The following is a 13,520-nucleotide window of genomic DNA, read 5'->3' on the forward strand; positions in this document are numbered from 1 at the left end:
AGCAGGAATATCAAGTCAGAGCAACACATGACAAATATATGAAAATCCCTGGCAGCACAACAGTAACGTACAAAAAAGACCTACAAGACAAAATTACATCCACAATAAAAGACAGAGCCAACTATACCGGAAAGTAGTCAGTAAGAAGATCAAGACATCAAAAGGACATATAATTCAACACAAAAAAGATTATGTAGATTCATAATGTGTATAGATGAACCATACATAACCGTGGTGCGTATTATTTTATTATCTGGGTATTGTGCAGCTTACAAGTATATTATATAACATTTGTATAAGGCAGGTGTAATTCCAAGGGCAAATTCTGGAAAGAGCACTGCACAACTGCAATGCAAACACACCAACATGCTCCAGAGCTAAAACTGTCTTTGTTTCCATAGTTTATGAGAGCAAGAGGAAAACCTGGGAGCTTACAAGTGGAATCCAGAACTAGCAAACATAAGATTAGCCTTTGAGTAAACCGTTAATGAAATTGTTTTCCCCCCAAAAGGTGAAGCACTAGAAACATTTAGCTTTTTCATTGTTACCTAAAAGAGACCAGTACTAAAAACAGTAGGATTACCACTACACTCCTAAAAGCTGCACCTCCTTTCCAAGTATTATTACATAAAATTACACTGGAAGGTCTGATCATAAGCCAATCTGACAAAAAGCCTGCTGGGACCAGGCAATCAGTGAACAGAAACCACCGAGAGCAGACACAGAACAAGCCCTATGGAAGTGCTGGAGGAAATGAAAACCCGTCCTCTCCTAAAACGCCACACGCTGTACGCGCTTCCCTTACATTCTCTGTACCAATGAAGAATGCGGTAAGAAAATATGAGAAATCCTAACGCATTCCCTTTTTCCTTGCTTATTAGTTATTAGCAAACAGCACATTGCTCTGGCTCTTTGGGACAACCATCCAACTTGTTCTTATTTTCTTCTACTATGAGATGGGCAATTAACTCTTCTCAAACTTTCACCAACAGCATACTCCAGGAACCTAACTAGGACAATGATCTTTCATCATCTTCATAACCCTGACCAAAAATTAACATATTCATGCTGTAAGAAGTCTGAGCAACAATAAAAAAAAAAAACAGGGAGGGGGAAATCATCCAGTTCCACTTGCTACAATTGCATGCAAAAGATGGTTTTTCTCAAGAGCAATTCCCTTTTCTGTATGAGAAGATGCCATTAATAGCACTAAACAATATGGCCCAATCAAAAACCTAACACTTTACAGGGAATATTCTGATTTTAAATGAAGGAGTTATTAGACTTCAACAGGCAGAATCACTTGGTTCCATTTCTCTCCCACTGTGAAATTACCTCATTAAACCTTTAACAGCTTGACGTAAGTAAAAAGCTTTTACTCCACTGTCTGACAGAACGGGTTTTGTGAAAAGGATTCATACTATTTCTGTCCATTCCTTGCCATAGGAGATTTAGCACAATTCTAACTTCATCTAAATGTATGTATCCTCAGCAGATGCAGGAGAGAATCTCAAGCATGCTACCTACTAGCATGCCTCTAGAAAAGGGTTCATAATCCTCATTAAATAGAAAACACTGAGAAAATTAAGGGGGCTTTACCAAGTTGAACACAAGTATCTTTTACATGAAGCAGTAATGTGCCCAAACCATACGTGCATATCCAAACACTCCTACTTCCAAACAATCCCAGCAGTGTAGAGATATAGCTCTGTTGTTGGGCACGTGTAAGGAATGGAATAAAGAAACAATTGGTAGAATTAGGTTCTACAGTTCATGTTGGCAGCTCAGACCTTGATCCAATATGAAAGGTCATCTGTACTATAATGTTTATATCAAGACAGTTATGTACAAAGAAACATCACTCCTTCTAGGTAACAATGTAAATATTTAGAGAAAATAAAGCTGTGCTGAAACCTATGACACACAAAAGCATCATAGCTACACAGAAAACCTTCTGCAGCAGAAGTAAATGATCAGAAGATGCACCATTTCCAGCCCCTCTTTATACCACATACATACCAGAGACCTTAAAAAAATCTGGTTCAGTGCTCCAGATGTCAGAAAGAGTTGTTAAGTAACGGTACACAAAGAGACTAGCTGGTGTTACAAAACACCATTGGGGGGTGGGGTTTTTACCCCCCTTTTATAAGAAACTGAGTTTATTCCATTGTTCTTGTTAGACAAAATAATTAGGTTAAACAACTGTTCTTCAGCTGCTTTAGGGAAGAAAATTCACAGCAACACGATCTGGCAATTTATTTTGATATCTAGATTTCAGAGAAATCATATTTACAACAATTTGTCACAAGTAAAATACATTCTCTTCTCTGAACATACCCTAAAATTCTTAAACGTTCACTTATTAAGCTAGCAGAATCTCTAACTAAACATGAATGTAGCTATATGCAAGAAGTTCAAAGAACTCAAAATTGAACCTCAGCCTCAGAGACATTGGTCAAGCTGACTTAGTGAAAAACATCTGTTAGTTCCCAAAGATACTTTATAACAGTGTGTATCTTACGGTTCTTCTCATATATAATAAAAAGTACTGGAAGAGTTTTCACACGAAGAAGAGATAGCAAGAAAGCATCACACTTCAGAGATCAGATGATTAAGAGGAAATGAAAGTGGTTTAAAAGTTTTACCTCCCTCCACAGCTGCGAGCACATACCTGATATTCAAGCCAGTGCTCTGGTCCAGTTTCTCCCAGCTTTTTAATTTTCCCAGAAGCTTCTAAAGTAGAGATCAAAAGAAGAGTTAGACACAGACGAACGTTCTAACAGCTCATTTTCCACACAGTTTTCTCATAATCCTCCAAAGTCAGTGTCCTTCCTTTTCCTCCTGTGGATTTCATTATCTTCTTATCTAGCACTTTTGGTTTGTCATTCTCCAGCCCTCACAAACATTTTCCCCATCACCACAGCTCTATGACACACAGAACCCATATTACACTTCAGCACTATAGATCATCTAACCCTGTGAGCTACCATCACTGTACTAGACCTTGGTAGACTAGACTCTTGGCAGCAGAAAAGAAAACAAACTGTATTCTCAACACTGGTTCTGTAGCAGCTGAAGTGCCCATTTCTCCTCTTCCAGTTTCTCCTATAGCTTTTTACTTTCAGTCAATACCAGATAGTATTATCTAAACCTGATCTAAACCAGTATAGTTCTGCAGATCAACAAGTTTACACAATTAGGTTAATCTCTTGACAACTCGCCATACGCTTGATATACAGCGGGATGGAAGCAAGACAATTTTATTCATCTGAGACCACGTTCTGGCCCTGCTAGCATTGGCAGCAATCCAAGCGTGTATTGAGGTTCTTACCACACGCCTGTTAGGCAACACCATGTCTAGGCAGAGCTTAACACCAAAAAAAGCATTTCCAGCAGAAGAAAGGTAAAAGAGAAACAGCAAGGCCAAAAAAGACACTATGGTAAGATTGTTCTTTACACAAAATCTCCAGCTGAACAGTAGATATCCTTTTGCCTTTTTCACCTTCATTACCATAGCTCCCCTCGTGCTGACATTTAAGTTTGGGAACGCCTAGTTTGAACCCATTAATTAAAACAGGTATCATATTTCAACTAACACCAACAGGTAACACAGGAAACCCCTATTCTGCACATCCTATGTTCCTAGCTCCTCACCTCATTTTCCAATTCAACGGTCACTAGCTGTGCTTGGACTTTCTCATAGCGTTCCAGTTTTCTTTGGAGACCTTCTACTTCCTCTTTAAGCAATCCATTGTTTTCTTTCATTTCCCTATGGTGAAAGAGAGACAACGAGAGGAGCCATGCAACTCAATTCACTCTCACAAACTTCCAGATACACATGGAATTACAAGGGAATCGTATGACATTGAACAGACATTATGACATTCAACTGACTCACTTCTATAACCTTCACTGCAAAGTCACTGCTACAAAAAAAATACAGCTTTATTGAACTGATTTTTTTCTACTCTAAGTGCCATCCTAATTATGTCCAAACAACCTGAAGTTTTGTATCTGCTTTACTGATTGGCAAAGCAGCAGGAAGGGTAGCAAAAGACTCCCAACTCTGATCTTCAGTCAGGCTGAATGCAGGGCTGGAACACAGCAAGCGGTAGACACTCGAGCAAGCATTGAGACTGCTTGTTTTTACTTTAATAGAGGTGTGCAAGGGTGAGATAAAACTGTTTTTAAAGAAATTACCTTTAATCTGTTGATATCATGTTTCTGTGCACAAAAAACAAGTATGAGAAAAGATTCCAAGATAAACAATTTAAAGTGATAATGAAACAAGAACAAGAACAAAGCCAAGGGAAATTACTTAATTTTAGAGTAAGAAAAAGCCAGCAAGATCACTCGTGTAATTTAGGCTTTTTTTCTTTTTTTTTTTTAAAGATGCACCAAAGATGGAAATTAAGTTTACTCTAAAAAAAAAAAACTTTAAGGCAAGTTATTTCATAGTGCACAGGAATTTAATTTTTCAAATTAATTGCCACTTCAGAAACACAGAAAGTCTACTCTGCCAAGGGCTGTATCAGAGTGCTTTAGAAATTTAAACAAAATACTTTCCAAACATTATGCTGGAACAACAGGACTTTAAAATAGCCGTAACAATAACTAAGCAAAAACAGTTATTAAAGAAATGTTCAGCTGTCTCTTCTCTCTACAGGGATTTCTTTCCCAAAGCTGTATAGAGTTCATCACTATCTTTAAACATTGAATTTTGTTCTAACAGATATCACCATCCAAAACAATCAATACGCATTCTGTGAGGCTCTCGCTGTGTTCAGGAAAATTACCCAGATCTTGTCAAATCCTCTCATCTAGTAACCATCACAACACTGCTCAATTCATATGCAGTATTTATATGAAATATTTAAGCTTCCTCTAAAGTTTCCAATATGGAAGCCCAATAGAGGGATTTGAAAGTGCATATAGTGCAATTGTAGCAGGTACGGAAGAACACAAGATAACTCTCTCAACAACTGAACCCATCTTTCACCTGAAGTAGGCATTTTCCTCCCTGAGTTGGCGCAACTCCCGCTCCATTTTTGGGAAACGGGCCAGTTCTGCCTTCATGTTCTTGACAATTAGAGCATCATGTTCTTGCTGGGAGAACTTCTGTTCCAGATCCTGGAAAACATGGGATGACAAGAGGACAGCGATGATTAACCTGGAACTCGTAAGAGCTACTTCTCCATTGTACTTTTTAAACTCAAATCAATGACTTGAATGAAGTTGGAAGGAAACTCAGGAGGTCATCTGGTCCAATCCATTGCTCAAAGTAGGGATGACTCTTGTTCCACTTGTAACACCTGGGCTGGCCTCTTCTCTACACCTGCTTACCCTAAGTTCGTAACAAAAACAGATCTCTGCTAATCATTAAAAGAACCTTCTACTGACTAAAACAAATCTTTGATTTTCTTGTCCTCTATCCCTCTGTCAATGAAGCGTAGAGAGGGGCACTTGGATGGCCTGCAAGAATTAGGAATGAAAAGAAACACAGCCATGCATTTTAACATTATGGTAAATGTTACGCTTTTTTTCCTCAAAAAAAGTTTGTTTAGAGCTGTATTGCAGTCTGATATCCTGTTTTCCGACCTTTCCTTTCAATGGAGGAAGTCTCTTCTTGCAATTGCAGAACTGGCAATGAGGCTGGCTTTCAGTGTAGTTTTACTTTACAGCAACCACAGGCAATGCCACTATCAGCACCTGCGCAAACCGAAGTAACTCTCCACATCTGCCTCTCCCAGGAAGATAAGACAAGTGAAAAAGATATACTCCCACCCACCTACATGTTAATTTGAAAGGACATAAAGCATCTCTATACTCACATTTAAGTCAGTGGGGTTTTGAAAGCTTTGCAAGTAATTGCATTTTCTAAAAGAGCTAAACCCAACTCCAGAGGAAGGATTTTCTGGGAAGCAGAAAAGTAACTGTAGCTGCTAGGTTCATCCTCCACCATTTGGAAAGATTGGTCTAGAAGCAATCTTTTGCAGAGCAATCTTGTGCTCTGGCACAAGATCAAACAGAGCAGCATTCCTCCAGAGCACTGCCTACAGATACAAATCACCTTTCTATAGAGAAAGCATGGGTGGATTTTTTTTCCAATCAATTGATGCAACAAAGGTGAAGGGTGTCATGTTACAGCTAATTGTAGGTAGCCCGGTCCATCTAATTGAATTTAGCCACCTTCAGCTCTTGCTGGCCACCAGATCAGACTCTTATATGACAAACTAACCTTTTATTTCTGCAATAGCCACTTTTTAAAAAAAAAAAAACACTGTTCTGTTCTTCAATGGAAGAAGTTAAAAACTAAAGCTTTATATAGGCCACAAAGTTTCTTACCTTAATCTTCTGTTCATATTCTGCCAGTAGGGATTGGCTTGCTTGCAATGTCTGGATTTGCTGACTAGCCTCCTGCCATTTTCTATTAGATGTAGACACAAGAGGCATTTAGCACCCAGGAATCACATACCAGAAACAATCTACATGCAGAAGTATCTCTGACAAACTTTTCAAACACCACTAACAAGTTATATGGTACTGTCATAGAAGATTGTCTCTCATACAGTTTCACTCTCATACCATCTCCCCCTAATTTAGAGACAAAAATACCCATTTTAATAAAAAGATGCATCTTGAGAAATGTCCAAAAAATCAAGCTACCTTAACTCTGAAACCAGCAAATATACACTCACAGTAAATAAACAGCACCTTTGAAATTGAAGGGTTGAACTTAGTAAGCAAGGCAAAACATGCTCATATCTTTCAGCTACCCCTCAACTATGATTTAAGGCTTGGTATTTTTGTTCTGTTCAGTCTATAAAGTTCAGATTAGCCTTTCCCACCCACATGCCTTCTGTTAACGCTCTACCATGAACATGAGACATCACTGAGATTTTAAGATCAAGTATTATTTTTTTTCCCAAGGTACAATTAAATTGCACCTCAGAGCTAGTTTCAAACAACGGTTATAACCTCCACATCCAGATCAAAGAACCCCTTTGAAGAGCAGAAATCAAACACTGTTGAAAGTTTTCTGAGTGACGACAGCTGCAGAAGACTGAAGTTTTGTTTGCCTTTTTCTGCCTACAGTTATTCATCCCCTGCTTACTTATGTTGAACATCCAGCTGTTCCATCAGTTCCTGCTTCTGAGAGTCTTGGCTTGTCATCTGCATCTCTTGATTCATTATATTCCATTGCAGCTCTGATATTTTCCCTTTTAATATAGTGATTGTCTGAATTAATGGAAAGAAAGAACAAACACACAAGGCTATGAGTCTCCAAGCTGGACATTACGGATGGTGACAGAGAGAAATCATATCCAACTAAAAAGTACAAACACTGAATCTAGAAACAATCCCACACTCTTGCAAAGCTTCAAACCTGCAAACTCACCTCAAAAACAAAGGCAAGAGAAAATCATTTAGTTGCTTTCATCTGTCACCCAAATTGTCATTTCCATTACCTATTAAGTGGGTGACCTCAAACTGGCATGAAAAATACCAAGCTTCAAAGCTAGATGATGATAAAACACAAGTATATATATTAAATTAAAAAAATTATCCCACAACCATTCCAAATATATTTTGTCTGGGTTTCAAAATTGAAAATGTCTGGGTTTGCCTCAACCAAATACCAGAAGTATTATGCTTTCCTTAAAAATAGAGGCCAGTGGTTTTTAAAATTTTTTTCTAAATACCTTAACTCTAAAGAAAAACTCACAGGTTTGTTTCAAATGGCCATTACTCGGCTCCCTTTAAGAGAAAAAGAAAAATCTCAAAACATCACATATGTAGGGTGTTTTCTAGACAGAGACATACGTAAGGTTCTCATCTTGATACAGATGGATATGGAAGTAAAAAGAATACAGAAATGGAACTGCTGCATACATTTCATGTGTGGGTTTAGTTTCCCTCACATGCCATCACTGTCTCCCTGTTTTTAATCACTGATAACTGGCCCGTTAAATCTGTTTAGCTGCTTTATCACATAGATACATTTCCAGTGACACCTAGGCAGGAGGAAGGCTTAAGGACTTAGTGGTTGTTGATCCACAACGGGTGCAGGAAACCAAATTAAACGGAAAAGTTACAAATGAGCTAGCTGAACTTAAATAACGATATCTGAAAAGGTTGAGGGTTGAGAAGATGGTCTGTTCATCCAAAAGAACTGAAATTTTATTCAAGCATTCATTCTACAGTGGAACACAGAGGCATTTAAGACACTTTGGGAAGACATACTTTGTACATAACTTTGGTCTCATCCACTCTACAGCTCCTCCCACTTCCCTGAACACCTTCCCATCTTATCTCCTCCATCATTTCCCCTTTCTTTACTCAATGTCATGTCACCTGACCTCTAAACCTAGATGCTGTATGTTGCCTTGCACTTTTTTCCTCCTTCTCCATATCAACCTGTCTAAGTCTCTTCTCCTTGTTAATTAACACAGTAACATCTTCTGACCTGCTCACTTGTCTCTGGACTTGATTAGGTTCTAAACTTTGACAGCAAAGATGCACACTACCAGGGTTTATTAATTTCCAGATGATGAACATAGTGATTCCAACTTTATATTTTTTTTTAAACCAGAAAGGGCATTTTCAATTCACAAGAACTGCAAAGTCACCTGAAGCTATGAACAGATTAAAAAACTACTCTGTTCTTACTTCATTAGCTTCAGCTAATTTGCTCTCCTTCTCTTGCAGCTTCTTACTCATTGTCTCCATGCTCTTCTTATAGGATTTGTTCATCTCCATTTGTTCTTTCAGTTTATTTTCAGCTTCTGTTTCCCTTTCCTGACATTGCTTTATGCGTGTGAGCAGCTCCTGGTTACGGTCAGCCTCTCGCTTGCAAAGGAAAAAAAAAAATGCAAAGAGACATAAGAAGAAAGTAGCACAAAGGTGAAGCCATTTTTGTTTCTCCTGTCTCCATTCCTCATTACTGTGGTCACCAAGGCATCAATGTTTCTCAGACCATAGCTTTAACCTCTGCACTAGCAAGGGCAAAAATCTTACCAGCAGCAACTCAATGTCAAGGAACTACCCAGGGCAATGGAGCTAGAAAATTAAGAGACAGTCTTCCAAATCGCTTTGAGACATGAATATGAGAATACAGACATGGCTCCACAGGCTCCACTGCACACTCTCCAGTGGATCAAAGATGAAAACATTTGATGCTCCAATTTAAAGCTGGCCCATGCAGAGCAAATTGACTTTCAGAAACTCAGATCTCAACAGTTGGCTTAATAAGACAAACTTCCCTCTGCAACTTCTGGAAATTGTATGAGGCTATTTAATAGAAAAGAAATGGGGTTTAAATGCACAGTATTATCAATGAATACAATGAATATTTTTGCACTCTGACCACCTTTCATACACCATTTCAGTTTATTCCCACCACAAATTGATTAACACTCATTGAAAAAAATGTGTAGTAAATTGCTTTGCTAATCAACGCAAATCAAGACACGGATTTACATAGTAAGCAAGGATTATGCAAAGCAACGTGAGGTTCCTAAAACCTTTATCCACATGACTCAAAAAACCACAGAATCTGAGCAGGGTAATTACCACAGTGCTGGATTAGTGCTGCTCCCTTTTTTTTGTAGCACTATTTCAAGGGTTTCTGTGACTGACTCAGCTACATTCCAGTTTGAACTCTTCATGGCGTAATCCCACATCACCTGACTTCAGACGAACGAGGAATTTAGTCACTGACTCGCTATTTCACAACTACACACTAAATCCGTCACCCAGAACCCTTGTAAAATACAACTAAACATGCTTATTATTTTTTAAAGATTTCTTTTTAAATAATCAGCTGCATACAAGACCTTTATTATCCTACAAAACCCACAGATCTACTACTTATTTCAGTAATATTGTTAAGCAAACGTATACAGACATAAAACCAGAAACCAATAAAAGCTATTAGTCCCTGAGTGAGGCTCACTGTTTTATCAGTGCAAGCTCTCTCGTGTGACAGTGCATGGTTCGCACTGCTGTCATTCCAATTAATTACAGTCACACAAACTAAATGCTTGCAATTGTGCCAGCAAAAGTTTAAATTCATCTGGGAGAAAAATGCTTAAACACCTCCGGGAGAAACAAATAACAAATCCCTTTTGTTACCGCTACTCATGACATCTTCAGTGCTAAACTAACAGAATCTAGTGATGAGATCATCAGTTTGTCAAACAAACAAGGTTTTGATGTTCACGCTCTTGTGTACATTAGCAAATTAGTGCAATGCACTGCGAGAGGATCTGTAGACCAAAACAGTTTGTGCTGGGATCTTGACACCCACACCACCACCACATTTGCAGTAAATGCAAATGCAGTAAATGCATTCCAGAAGCATTTACTACAGATTCGCTGAAGTCTTGCTCTGAAGACAGAGTGTCCATTAGCAGTTGGAGAACACTAGGCTTGCTCCTGGACTGCATCTTTCAGTTTAGTTTCACCCAAAAAAGTCAACTACACACATTCTGAGACACACCACTGCAAACCAAAGCACGGCATGTGAGAAGTCAAGAGCATATCCCTGATCCAAACTAAAACACCAATGTAGATGCGCTATGTATGTTCTGACTTAGGCCTATGATATCAAACCATCTGCAACTGTCATACTTACCTCATAGTTTCTGGCATTGGTATTAGCTGCCTTCTCTAGCTCAATGCGAGCTCGTTTGTGGCTAAGCTCCATCTGCATCTTCTCTCGTTCCACTTGCAGGAGCTGGGATTTGGAGTGGATCTGCCCAGCTTGTTCTTCCAACTGGCCAGTTCATATGTGAAAAGGGACATTACACACCATTAACAGCACTGCAACATCATTGTTATCTCCCACCCTGTACTATTCAGATGACACTTGCATGCCATTTTACAAATTACAAGGAAACTATCACCATGTTTGTGGTACTTGTCTTCTCACACCAACTACAGATGGGGAAACCAAGAGTTCAACAACACACTCGGAAACCCACATCAAATCAATGTTAGTTGGAAAGAAGTGAATTTCAAGTTCTTCATTCAGAATTTCTGATTCAATGTCTAGAGGTACTCTGACAAAATGTACTTCTCCATCTAAAAAAAGGTTAATTATGAACTCCCCAAGCCTTATAAAAGTAACAGCAGCTAACCAAGAAGCAGAGATCATGCTCTCCGTGAAATTTAACTGCTGAGCAAAATAACATGTTTTTCTACTACCTGCTACAACATTATGCTTCATTTTTTCATTCAAATTACCTTAGAGCACAGACAATATTAATAGAATACCTCCCATCTAAGCAATGTACATTCAACACATAGCTAATGAAGACTCTCTAACCAGAGAGAGCCTCCTCTAACTATCTCCGTAGCCAGAGATGTACTACAAACAGAAAATGCATAAATTTTTGTGAACATTCCAAATGCAAAGCAGATTTACATTAAAAAGAAAGCAAGCTTATCTTATACTTAGAGACTGAAATAGAAATTATATTAAGATACAGAATACAGAAGCTTTATTCCAGGCTAATAAACAGTCCTTATGATCTAAGATGTCAACTTACTCCATGCTTTATGAGCATAAGGCAGCTTAAAGGAAAAAGTCAAAAAACCCCATGTGGATGTGAACAGAAGCGGACAAGAAAGCACAACTGGTTAGCACATCCATCAAAGCCATAGCACTCTGCAAGTCTCCTGTATATGTTCAGGCAAAGAAACCTTAAGGAAGGTTGTGAAAAAAGGTAACAAATGACTTACTAGAAAAATATGAACAGATAGAAAGCTCCTTTGTTCAGCAATATGAAAACAACTTACAATTTAATTTCCTGAGCTGGTATACAGATATAACAAGCAGGGAAGAAATTCAAAGGACCTTTCTTAAATTTTTACAAAACAGAAATAAATATGTCTCACACTTTAAAAAAATGTAAAGATTCTAGAATGTTCACCAAAAGTAAACTTCCTTTTTGAGCTTGCATGAATATCAATTTTTGAAAGAATGGTCAGATCTTAATGAAATCAATCCTGATTCCTGGAATCAAAAGGAGTCTACAACCACACTGAAGTGATACTGCAGGCATCACCAAGCTGAGGACACCTCACCTGCACCCTCTGCTGGTACTGAATCTGTAAAGAGCTTGGAGTCGATCCTGGTGTAGCCAGCCCAGACACCCCCTCCATACGCTGTGAAATAAAGTTGTTGAGGGACCTCAGGGTGGAGAAGACAGTGGTATTATCTTCCAAGTCCTCCATGGCTCTGGAAATACACAAAAAGTATCAGCAAAACATTCAGAGCAACCTACAGTATACTGCCTGCTTTGCTAAAAAGAGATATATCACTGCCCTGAGGAAACACTGAATGCAAGGTCTTCCAATTTGCAGGGCACAAACCTAATCTGCTAGTCACTGCTGGGATCCACAGATTACTGTTGGGATCAACTTGAACTAGAAAATACTATCCAACCATGGCTGAAGTCGTAGGTCTCTGAAGTAAAAAACTGATGCAACAGAGCCTGTTCTTCCCTGAGCTTTCTACCTGAAATGGTTTGATTTTATTTAAATACATTCTCCCCTGAATCTCAGCCCATAAGTGTACAAATAAGAGCTGTCATAAATTACACAAAACTGAGTTCTCCTTTCCTATATAATCAAGATAGATTCTGGGATACAAGTTAACATTGTAGGACATGAAGATCTACAGCATGTAATACTAACAAACAGCACTCATTAGTCTTCCTCCAAACATTTGAGGCAGGGAGGGAGAACTAATTCCATACTAGCAGCAAACCCTACCTTCTACACAACTTGATCCTGGTTTCCAAAATGCGCTTTGGAACCTAAATTCCAGCAATGAGACTTCCCGAGTTCACAGGTCGCTTCTGTAAGTAAAACTGTCTCCTCGTTCACGTAAAAGTTTTTCCAATCCTTCCTTCAAATTTGGAAGGGTACTAACTAAAAGGCCAAAGACAAATCAAGCCTGGAGCTCAGAAAAGCCTGCAAGGTTTCCCAGGAGACTTCAGGAATCCTTAAGTGAGTCCCTCGAGTGACTGTGTGTCCCACAAAGCCCCAGAAGCATAGAAGAAGGTTCAGAACCAGGAAAGGTAACCCACAACGTTCACATAGGCTTGTACCAGAGACGCAGACTTGGTGCTAACTTTCAGGCTCGTGCACTCTCAGGGTAACACAGCAGGTATTCTTTGGATTCCTATCACCGCAAAGAGGAGACATCATAGAAGCACACTGGCAACAGATCAGCCAAAACCCAGATGAAAACGTTTATTCAAAATAAGTACTTCAGTACCACATGCAAATAAATTCAAGCGAGACCACTGCCAACAGGTAACTGGGCTCCAGCAAGCCTCTTTCGAAATCAAGAACAGCGCTAAAAATTAAGACGACACGTACACCCCGCCTCCCCGCTGCAGAATAACCCGTTGGCAAAGGCTCCCTTGGAGGGAAGAAGGGACCCCCTGCCCTCACAACCCAGCGACCCCCGGCAAACCCCCGAGAGCGGCCGCGGTGGGCGCAGGGCT

General features: G+C 39.1%; 1 protein-coding gene across 1 annotated transcript in view; it reads right to left on the bottom strand.

Moving 5' to 3' along the window:
• MAD1L1 (MAD1 mitotic arrest deficient-like 1 (yeast)) overlaps positions 1–13,520 on the bottom strand; it is a 382,016-nt gene that overhangs the window by 367,272 nt on the left and 1,224 nt on the right. The window contains exons 2-9 of the mRNA XM_009320026.1: positions 12,091–12,244; positions 10,637–10,777; positions 8,671–8,850; positions 7,115–7,239; positions 6,346–6,427; positions 5,000–5,130; positions 3,655–3,769; positions 2,672–2,733 (exon numbers count right to left, since the gene is read on the bottom strand). Of these exons, the coding sequence (XP_009318301.1) occupies positions 2,672–2,733; positions 3,655–3,769; positions 5,000–5,130; positions 6,346–6,427; positions 7,115–7,239; positions 8,671–8,850; positions 10,637–10,777; positions 12,091–12,240 (986 nt within the window). The 5' untranslated portion in view covers positions 12,241–12,244. The remainder of the gene's footprint in view (positions 1–2,671; positions 2,734–3,654; positions 3,770–4,999; positions 5,131–6,345; positions 6,428–7,114; positions 7,240–8,670; positions 8,851–10,636; positions 10,778–12,090; positions 12,245–13,520) is intronic.

Source organism: Pygoscelis adeliae, unplaced genomic scaffold, assembly GCF_000699105.1.
Source record: "Pygoscelis adeliae isolate BGI_AS28 unplaced genomic scaffold, ASM69910v1 Scaffold242, whole genome shotgun sequence".
In the NCBI taxonomy this organism is placed as follows: domain Eukaryota; kingdom Metazoa; phylum Chordata; class Aves; order Sphenisciformes; family Spheniscidae; genus Pygoscelis; species Pygoscelis adeliae.